Source organism: Sorghum bicolor, chromosome 3 (genome assembly GCF_000003195.3).
Source record: "Sorghum bicolor cultivar BTx623 chromosome 3, Sorghum_bicolor_NCBIv3, whole genome shotgun sequence".
Lineage (NCBI taxonomy): Eukaryota > Viridiplantae > Streptophyta > Magnoliopsida > Poales > Poaceae > Sorghum > Sorghum bicolor.
Window position 1 is genome coordinate 3,714,975 of NC_012872.2, and position 10,644 is coordinate 3,725,618.

General features: G+C 44.1%; 2 protein-coding genes across 2 annotated transcripts; both read left to right on the forward strand.

The window, feature by feature from the left end:
• On the forward strand, nt 1,351–6,095 carry LOC8078756 (histidine--tRNA ligase, chloroplastic/mitochondrial). The gene is made up of 10 exons (XM_002455004.2): nt 1,351–1,881; nt 1,991–2,079; nt 2,195–2,324; nt 2,416–2,508; nt 3,164–3,238; nt 3,720–3,837; nt 4,081–4,223; nt 4,756–4,884; nt 5,444–5,604; nt 5,673–6,095. Exons 1-10 carry the CDS (start codon nt 1,498–1,500, stop codon nt 5,809–5,811), a joined length of 1,461 nt encoding a protein of 486 aa, XP_002455049.1. The 5' UTR covers nt 1,351–1,497; the 3' UTR covers nt 5,812–6,095.
• Nucleotides 7,558–9,992, forward strand: LOC8078757 (bromodomain-containing protein 1). The gene is made up of 2 exons (XM_002455005.2): nt 7,558–9,411; nt 9,509–9,992. Exons 1-2 carry the CDS (start codon nt 7,819–7,821, stop codon nt 9,554–9,556), a joined length of 1,641 nt encoding a protein of 546 aa, XP_002455050.1. The 5' UTR covers nt 7,558–7,818; the 3' UTR covers nt 9,557–9,992.

Sequence of the window (10,644 nt, forward strand, 5' to 3'; positions counted from 1 at the left end):
AAAGGAAAACCAAATGCAATTAGGTACTTCTTTTATTTTAAAATAAACAGGAGTAAATAGGAGGCCCTATTCTTGTTAGGAATTATCACAGAAGCATGAACTACATGCCCATTATCACTCATAGGCTAGGGTTGTCCCCCCACTGCTTGATAATGCGGCAATGAAAAGAAAATTTTTCTTTCTAACTCTACTTGCCATGGTGCCTGATAACCCCGCTATTTCCCCGCTGCCCGATAACATGACAGACAAACTCAGGATGTAAATAACAAAATGCAAACGAACTCAGTTTCAAAACCAACCTGCTGTTGTCCACAAATCAACAAAATAAAAATACCATGCACCATTGGTGGCAGATAAGATTGTTAGTATGAAATGGTAAGATTTGGATTTTGGACACTACATAGCTATTATCTCTCACGACACGCTATTAAGAACATGACCGCTGCATTATAAAAATATTATAGAATTAGTTTTTCTTAAGCCTAAGTAACAGAAACCTATGCTACATGAACAAATGACAACCTAACAAAAATATATATCCTTGCTCGTGCAACCAAAATTTGCAAGGGGCACAGTTTTTTTAAGTTTAATTAATTATTTACATCATACAAAAATATACATGCAGTAAAATATTGTTATTCTTGAGTGCATGTTAGGAACAATAAGAAAAAAGAGTATGAAATATGTCAGGACGCATGATGTAACTTAAATTGCATTTTTTTCATACTTTTTAGCATGACTTATTAGATATGGAACAATGCATCCGCTAGCTTACCAGTGTAGAAACCATTAGTTATTGCTGAATGGGCCCAAAAAAATATAAAAGTATGGAAAATCCGATTTGAGCTACATCCTGTCTCGATGTCAATGGCGTATGGGGGTATGGCCTGTGGCAAACTAATGAAAAAGAGAATAGGGGAATTACATTTTTTATTGGAACGAAGGAACGACAGGGGAATCCCCTATCGATTTTTTTTGTATTTTAATTGAATGAAAGAATACTTTTACAGGGCAAAGGAGAAAACAAAGACAAAAAGAGTACAGGGCAACTAGGCCTACGTATTACTCTCTTCATCATAAAATAAATATACATTTAAATTTTGTGAAGTCAAACTTTTTAGACTTGACCAAAGTATACACACAAAAGTACTAATATTAATAATATGAAATAAACATTATTATACAGATAGTAGAAATCACTTTTGTAACAAAAAACTTACTTGGAGATACAACATTAATATTGTTTTCTTTGTACTCCATACGTTGGTGCTATAAATCTAAGAATTTGTCATAAAAAGTTTGATTTCATCTAAATTTATGTTTATCCACTCCAAGGCTCGCTCCGCTGCTTGCGTCTCGGGCGCCACCTGACCGAGCTACCGCCCGGAGCCCCGGACCGCCGGCCTGCCGAGTCTCCCGCCCGCGCCGCAAACCCGAGCCACCCTGCTGCCGCGCTGATTAGATTTGCTTCCAATCTGCCAGTGGCCAGTCGAATCGATGGCGGCGTGGTCGTCGCCGCCGTCGCTTCGCCACCTCCTCCTCCTCCGCCCGCGCTTGCCCCTCAGCCCCACCTGCCTCGGAGGCTCCTTCTCGCGCCGCCACATCCACAGCCGCTGCCGTCTCTTCTCCTCCGCCGCATCCTCGTCGACGCTGACCCACGGCGACGCCGCCTCGACGAACGGTGATGCTGATGGCGTCGTCGACGTCAACCCTCCGCGCGGAACTAGGGACTTCCCGCCGGAGGACATGCGGCTCCGCACCTGGCTCTTCGACCAATTCAGGGAAGTCTCCCGCCTCATGGCCTTCGAGGAGGTGGACTTCCCCGTCCTAGAGTCGGAGGCTCTCTTCATCCGGAAGGCAGGGGAAGAGATTACGCAGCAGGTCTCCCTCGAGTCTTCTCGTCATCTTCATCATTATTCAGTGAGATGAGCCCTTTCTTAGTTTCTGAATTGGAGTCATTTATAACTTTGCTTTTGAATCTGCACCGCAGCTCTACAACTTTGAGGATAAAGGGGGTCGCCGTGTCGTTCTCAGGCCCGAAATCACCCCTTCCCTCGCGCGCCTAGTCATAAAGCAAGGGTATGTATGCCTTTGCTAATTTTACTTCTAATAATCCGTGATACCTATATAGTATTCTAGTGTCTATTCGTGCCTCCATCAGAATGTGATTTTCACCTACTCTTCTTCTGTCTAGAAAATCAGTCTCCCTTCCACTGAAATGGTTTACTATAGGACAATGCTGGCGATATGAGCGCATGACCAGAGGAAGAAGGCGGGAACATTACCAATGGAATATGGATATATTTGGTGTGCCTAAAGTTCGGGTACCACCCTTCTCCTTTACTGATTCTGGTTGCTGCTGTGCTTGTATACTTTTGAACTGATTCGGCATTGCCATCTCATTGATTGAGTCAGGCTGAGGCTGAGCTTCTTAATGCTATTGTTCTCTTATTTCAACATCTTGGAATTACATCTTCAGATGTGGGGATCAGGGTGTCCAGCCGTAAGGTAACCTTTCATGCTCAAGTTTCCATGTTTAGTTCACATTTAACTTAATATTTCCCCTTCATGTTTTTGGTGCTTTTGTCTCGGACGTATGTATTCAAAAGTAATTTGTTAAAGCTGTATTGGTACGTATTAGTAACGGACTCTTAGGGCCTGTTTAGATTTGAAATTTTTTGGCCCAAAGAGAAAAAAATCTGTGGATTTGGGGCCTAGGAACTAAACGGGGCCAAAAAATTTTGGGGCAAAAATTTTGGGCTGCAACTGTGCACGCACTCTCATGGAAGTCCACCAATGACAACTGCAAATACATGCAGCCCAAGTTGTGTCAGAAAAAAATTTGTCAAACTAAACACCTAAAATTTTTCGCGTGTTCTAACCACAAAATTTTTTACCACTTTGGCCAAAAAATTTCAAATCTAAACAGGGCCTTAAACTATTATGACCAAATTGGTCTGGTACATAATCATGTTGCTTCATGGTAGCAGATGTCTTTTTTTATTCCTTATTACCTATTTCATAAGGAGACAGGAACTCTGGGAATTGGATTACCTAAAAACGATGTAGCTGCTGACACCTGAATACATTATAATGTCTTGATTACATGCTAGTGCATGCATTTTCTCTGATTTCTTGCTTGGCTGTCATTTGCTTTTTGCAGGTTCTTCAGGCTGTGTTGAACATGTACTCCATCCCAGAACATTTATTCACTGAAGTTTGTGTCATTGTCGATAAAGTATGCCCAAATTCTGCTATTGACTTACCATCTGTTCATTGCTGATTGTTGTACCATATTATTTCCTTGCCTGTTGTACTCTGTAGCTTTGGGTTGTTATCTGCTTGCCAATTATACTCTATTTGTAGCATTGGGAGCTGACAAGTTGTGGTAATTTATAACATTGAACTGCAATAGAAATAAGACGGTTTGTATATCTTCTCCAGATTTTTATATTTCATTTATATACTAGAGCCCCCCCCCCCCCTTTTTTTTTTTGGGGTAATGGAACAAATCTTGAACCACCTCGACTCTTATCTCTAGTACAGAGAGCGCCCCTCCAAAACCGCCAAGTCTCTGGAACATATCACTGTCTTGCTTTTCATATCTTATATCTGACTGTTTGTGATAAGCCAAATACCAATGCATTGATGTAATTATTTATTGGTAGACTTTTGTTGGTGTAATGACTGTCTTGCATTCTAACATAAGCATTATGCAGTTGGGTAAAATGACTAGGGAAGAAATTGAGAAGGAACTTATTTCTACTGGGCTGTCATCTGAAGCTGTCCAGGGTATCATTGATGTGCTTTCGCTCAAGTCATTGTCCAAACTTGAAGGTTTTCTCTTAACCTTTTGTTGTTGGCTTATTATGCATGCTCCATATCATATACCTTTACTTGAATATTATATGAGGTAATGTTTCTACATTGGAAAATGTATTTACCTAAAAGACTAGCCTTTTTGCTTTATTTATTGTTAAGCTGATAACCTTGGCTTTCTTTATCCATATATGTGTTTGTTTTTTAATCTTCAGGACCTTTTGGCAAAGGTTCTTGTTTAATCTTGATATACTTATGCAGAGGTGGTAGGCTCTGATGTTGAAGCTGTTGCTGACTTGAAGAAACTCTTCTCCTTTGCGGAGCAGTATGGTTATGCTGATTGGATTTGTTTTGATGCATCAGTGGTCCGTGGCCTTGCATACTACACAGGAATTGTATTTGAGGTTGTTTTCAGCTCATCTCTTTCTTATGTCAACAGTAGGACCACTAACAAGCAGATAAGGGGCCATGTTGTCAAACTGCACATGAAAGCTTATTTTAAAAGATATTATTCATTTTCAGACAATAATCTCTATTTTATTTACAAATAATATTTCTGTAGCATTTGGATGGTTTGGGTGTGTGAACTTTGAACTTGTAAGGTTCCTAACCCCTTTTTTCTTCTTAATATCACACAGCTCTCCTACGTATTCGAGAAAAGATATTTCTGCAGTGTTTCTAAAGTCAATTTTTGTGAAATCTGTTCTTTGAATCATTGTGAGAGCTTAAGCTACTATAGTCCATGCAGATTGGCAGGTTAATATTTTTGCCTGATTAGATAACATATTTTGTTCTGATAGAGTTTATTTGGATTTTTTTCCAATGTTGTGTTGATCTGACATTCCTTCATTTTTCCTTTTTCCCAACAAATTTATTCTACATTACCTTTTTTCATGCCACCAGCTCCTGTTTTTGAAACTCTTAACACTTTTGTAGGCATTTGATAGAGAAGGAAAACTAAGAGCAATTTGTGGTGGTGGAAGGTATGATAGATTGCTTTCAACATTTGGAAGTGAAGATATACCGGCTTGTGGCTTTGGATTTGGAGATGCTGTTATAGTGGAAGTATGGCATGTTTTATCTTATCTCTGGTTTTTTATTGATAGAATTAAACAATCTGGTTGGTGTAAGAATAAGTTCAGTTTTAGATTGATGTTTAATGCAGATAAGGGCAACATCTGTTATTATGTACCTAAAACATAACCAATTCAATACACTAAGCATCACAAGTGCTATGCGTGTGCTAATTCATGCAATGTGGAGTGCAGAAATAAAAGTCTAGTACTCCCTCTGTTACAAATTATTAGTTGCTTTGACTTTTTTGATACATCTATTTTGCTATGGCATCTAGGTATAACATATGTCTAGATACATAGCAATTTCTATGTTCCAAAAAGTCAAAGCGACATAATTTGGAACAGAGGGAGTACTTGATAGCATGAAGCTCTTGAAAAGTATTATTGCAGTTTATACATCATTTTGAATCTGTGATACAGCTTCAAGGGAGTGGCATTGATTTGGGTGTGATTTGCGTTTCAACAGCTGCTGAAAATTCATCATTTTGAGTTTATGGTATTGCTTCAATGGAGTGGCTCTGATTACGTTGTAATTTGCGTTCTAACAGCTGCTGAAGGAAAAGGGTCTCTTGCCTGATATGTCACGCCAAATTGACGACATTGTCTTCCCTTTGGACGAAGAACTTGAAGGGCCAGCATCCAGTATTGCTGCCTCTCTGAGGAAGAAAGGCCGATCTGTTGACCTTGTAGAAGACAAACGTCTCAAATGGTATGCCTGCCATTTGTTTACCTTTCTTTTATCGCCGTGACTGAAATATCTGTTTTTGCTACTACTAGGGTATTTAAGCATGCGGAGAGGATCAACGCTAGCAGGCTGATTTTGGTTGGAAATTCTGAGTGGGAGCGAGGCATGGTTCGCGTAAAGATACTTTCAACCAGGGAAGAATTCGAGGTGAAGGCAGGTGAACTAGAGTGATTGTAATTTATAAAAATGTTAACGTTATGCTAGCCTCGGCTAATGCTGGTGAGTGAGACCGAGAGGGATAAAATCAAACAGGAGCTAGCTATCCTGGAGTTTGACTTGCAGTAACAATTTTTTGGTGAGTAACATGTTGATGCTGTAACAGCAATTCATATTCATTCAGAATTCATGGGCACGACCCTTGCCAGCTAGTATGTTCATTTGACTGTAAATATACATCACACATACATAGCCTCCAGCTTGGCTAGGAAACCATTGGACCATTTTATTTTTGTTTTGGTTGAATCTGTTTTTTCCTTTAATGTAGTACTAAAAAAACTGATTTATCATGATTATTCTCTGCGCGATAATCACAGCCACTAATAGTCATCGGCCGTTGGTGGCCGGCGATGACTCAGGAGTCAGGATAGTGCTGCCGGCACCGGTCCGAGGTGCCAACGTAGCCGGAGCTAACGGTAAGGCCGCCGCCGATTGCCTATGGTCTCATTCTGCAACATCGGCTCTGGATGCGAGGACTACACCAGTTCACTGAATTATTACTAGAGACATCACTTGGCATGTGCTTGGCGAAGCCAGCATACAATGCACGTTTCATTGGCTCCTTTGCTGATTTTGATCGGGCCAGATTAGGAAACTAAAGGGGTGTTTAGTTTCCCTTATTTTCCAAAAAAAAAAGAAAAGGTTTTGGTCTATCATTTTGCAAAATAGAATTAAACACCATGCAAATTTTTTTTTGACAAAAAGGTAGTTATTTTTCATTTTGGATTTTGACCTCAAGAGGTAACCCCCCCACCCCCCACTCCAAAAAAAAAGAGCCTCAAGAGGCTTTTATAAGGGCAATAAATTCTGTATTTTGGATAGAACTCTGAAAATTTTAGCATTTTGCATTCCACCATTTCAAAATATTTGGTATTTTGTATTGTGCATTTTTTTTGAACTAAACACCCCCTAAACATGGAACCAACCCGCATGACTCCTATTCTGAGGCGGGAAGGCTAGAGAAACCCAAATTTGCACGCTATGCTGGCAGGGGTCATCTCATGGCGAACTATACATACTCGAAACAACTCCGGAGGCTGGTGGAAACTTTGGTCTGCTCTACAAGACTTAGGCGTTCACCCTAAAAATCTAAAACTTTTTAAAATTCTCCGTCACATCGAATCTTATGACATATTTATGGAGCATTAAATATAGATAAAAAATAACTAATTGCACAATTCATCTATAATTTGTAAGCTGAATTTTTTAAGTCTAGTTAGTCTATATAGTTAGATAATAATTAAATCCAAAAACATTTTTCGGATCTAAACAAGGCCCTAACAACGACCACGGACTAAGATTCAACAAACAATGGTGGACTAAAATTAATTTAACCACAACCACAGGGGAACGAACACAGAAATCTGCGAAAGAGGAGTCCCTGGATTCCATATCAGAGTTTTTTTTGTTGAGAAATTCCATCTCATAACACGCGTTACTGTACGTGGGTTGCCGGCCCATAGAAAAGCCCAAGACTTATTTTTTCTTTGGAGTAATCGGGCCCAATTAACTGCGCCTGCTGGATTCGCAATTCCCCAATCTGGCGCGCGCGGGGGCCACTGGTTGGCGCCACTTCGCCGCCGCGCCGCCACATGCTTCTTCCCTTCCCAAACGAAAACAAAAATTTTTCCGCGAAAACCGTAGTCCGCCGATGCCCCGCGGCAGAAACACTCCTCCCATCTCGAAATTTCAAACCCAAATTGAGAGACGCCGTCGCCTCCCCTCCCATTTCAACTTCCCACCGAGCCAAAATGTTTCTCAGATTCCTCCGCCGCGCGCCGCGCTCTCCCCCTCTGGTTCTGGCCGTTCAACACCCAACCCCGAAAATCTTTCGAGCTCCCGCGATCTTTAAACCCCCGTACTTCCCTCCGCTCGGAATTCCCGCGCCCAGAAAAGTCTTCTCCTCCTCTCGCTTACTGCCCAATCTTTGAGCTCATCCGTCTCGCCGCCCGCCGGTCGTACATGGAGATCGCCAAGAACGGCATTGCGAGCGGCAGCGTTCGCGACCTGCCGCCATCGAAGCGGTTCAGGTACGTCGGCTCCCACCTCGGATCGACTCCTAGCGTGCTGCTGCCGGCCAAGAAGCGCGTGTTGCCGCCGCCGCAGCCGCCGGAGGAGGCACCTATTGCTCTCTGCCTCCCGGTGAAGAAGAGAGCCATCGTGGCGCCGCGGGTGCAGGTGGCGGACGCCCCGTTCTGCCTCCCGGCGAAGAAACGAGCCATCCTGGCCGCGCCGCCGCCGGAGGACGCGGCGCCTGCGTGCCTCCCCGCCAAGAAGCGCGCCTACGCAGCGCCGGCAGATGCGGCCGTGCCGGCGTGCGTTCCGGCCAAGAAGCGCCCGTGCGGTCCGCCGCCGCCGCCGCCGCCGGGTGCGGTCGCCTCGGCCAAGAAGCGCGTCCATGCGCCAGCGCCTCGGGGCGACGCCGCCGGTTCTGTTCCGGCGTGCCTACCACCCGGCAGGCGCGCTTGCGCCGCGCCGCCGGTGGATACGGTTGCTTCGGCCTGCGCCTCGGCTAACAAGCGCCCCCACTCGCCGGCTCGGCGCGAGGACGCCGCGCGTTCCGCCCCGGTTTGCCTGCCCGTCAACAAGCGCGTGATGCCGCCTCCACCCGTGCAGTCAGATGGTGCTCGAGTAGTCAACGCCAAAGAAGCCAGGCCTCAAGGATCCAGTAAGCACGCCGGCGGCGGCGCCATCAATTCTAGAGTGGCGAGTGGCACTGAAGAACGCGCGAGAGGCGAAGAGTTCAAGAAACCTGAGAAGCCCATCAATCATAAGGGAATCAAGGAGCAGGTGCCCATGAAACTAAGCAAAGCAAGTTCACCCCGTAAAGGTAAAGGTCTGGAGAAACAACCCTGCAAGATCGTCGACGGCGAGCAGTCTGAAGTCGTGGTTGAAGTGCGCAAGAAATCCGACGAAGCGGCTGGTGCGAAGATAACATCAGTCAAAAAAGAGCCGAGGAATGGGTCTGACGAGGTGGCGCAAGAGCGAGAGGGAGAGCCCGTGGAGGTGGAGGACGACGATGGCGTGCTCTGCGCCGTGTGCGCGAGCACCGACGGCGACCCGTCGGACCCCATCGTGTTCTGCGACGGGTGCGACCTGATGGTGCACGCGTCCTGCTACGGCAACCCGCTCGCGCAGGCCATCCCCGACGGCGACTGGTTCTGCTCGCTCTGCATCGCCAAGAAGAACAAGCCGGCGGTGCGCCGCCGGAGCTGCTGCCTCTGCCCGTCCAGCGGCGGCGCGATGAAGCGCACGACGGATGGGAAGTGGGCGCACATCTCGTGCGCGCTGCTCGTGCCGGAGGTGTTCTTCCGGGACCCCGACGGCCGCGACGGCATCGACTGCTCCCGCGTCCCCGCCCCCCGGTTCGCCAAGGCTTGCTACATCTGCGAGGGCAACAAAGGGTGCGCCCTCGAGTGCGCCCAGCCCAAGTGTGGCCTCGGCTTCCATGTCTCGTGCGGCCTCGGCGCCGGCCTCTGCATCGAGTACCAGGAGGGAAAGGGCGGCGCCATCGTCGCCGGCTTCTGCAGAGAGCACACCGAGCTATGGGAGAAGGTAAAAACAATAACGACATTTACTAATTAGTTTGCTGACATTTAGCATCGTGACGCAATTTTTTTTTCTGTCTCCGTTTGTGTTTCTGTTGTTGCAGCAACAAGTGACAGGCAAGTACAAGATTGTGGCGAGAGGACAGGAATGATAATTTGGAAGATGAAGAAAATTGGGTGCTTAATTTCTTGACTGTGCTGAAGATATGCTTGTTATTAAAATTTGTGATCTAGGGTTCAATATTCATTTTGCTGTGCTAAATTGTATACCTAGAGTCCCGTGATCTATGTTAAGGGCCCGTTCGTTTAGGGCAGGATGGCACCGGGAATTGTTTCGGCTAATGAAAAATTCTGTAAAATTAACTAACAATTCCAGTCGGAATTTTTCCTGGGGCTCATTCCGGAGGAAGCGAAGATGCCCTAAGTTGGTTTTAAGGATCCAGATGTTACATTGTCCTCAAGAGTGCGATCAGAGAGTGTGCTACTGTCAGTAGCTTCAGATCTCGAGTTAGACTTTCAGAGGGCATTGTACTTATTTTCGTCTTATTTGATAATTAATGTTTAATCATGGATTAATTAGATTTAAAAGATTCATCTTATAAATTATTCTCTAGTTGTGTTTTTAATTTTTAAATAGTCTATATTTAATAATCTATGTATGTGTTCAAATATTCGATATAAGGGGAGTTAAATTTTACCATCGTGAATCAAACGTGGCCTAAATAGTTGTACTTTCAGAGGGATATCTTGTTGCTGTTTACATGATGTACTCACTCCGTCCTAAAAAAAGAGTGTCGTTTTATGATTTTGTGCTAGAAGTTTGACTCGATTTATAGAAAAATGCGTGCAATATTTGTATTTTTAAATAAATTTGTTAAAAATAGACTTAAAGATCTTGCCAATAATAGTACTAATTATGTACTATAAATATTAATATTTTTTACTATATATTTAGTTAAAAATTATTTCTCAAAAAGTGCAAACGACACTTATTTTGGGACGAAGGGAGTAACCGTAAGTTGTAACTAGTCTGCATTTGACAATGCGGCTTCAATCACTTGTTCTGTACAAGGCTACGAGCCGATTATGTACTTTCTGAATGGATGGAACATGGGCTGCGATATCATCAGAGCCCATCAGCCAATTTAACATGCCTCGCATTCATGAGCACGTTTTTTTTTTTTGACAATGAGCAGGGCCTGTTTAGTTTCTAAAAAATGTTGTAAAATTTTTTAATTTC

Bases quoted from the DNA above. Each gene is read 5' to 3' on its own strand.
- LOC8078756 (XM_002455004.2), top strand. From the start codon at position 1,498: ATGGCGGCGTGGTCGTCGCCGCCGTCGCTTCGCCACCTCCTCCTCCTC. The intron at 2,325-2,415 runs GTACCACCCTTC...TGATTGAGTCAG, and splicing joins TTGGTGTGCCTAAAGTTCGG to GCTGAGGCTGAGCTTCTTAA. The intron at 4,224-4,755 runs GTTGTTTTCAGC...ACACTTTTGTAG, and splicing joins ACACAGGAATTGTATTTGAG to GCATTTGATAGAGAAGGAAA.
- LOC8078757 (XM_002455005.2), top strand. From the start codon at position 7,819: ATGGAGATCGCCAAGAACGGCATTGCGAGCGGCAGCGTTCGCGACCTG. The intron at 9,412-9,508 runs GTAAAAACAATA...CTGTTGTTGCAG, and splicing joins ACACCGAGCTATGGGAGAAG to CAACAAGTGACAGGCAAGTA.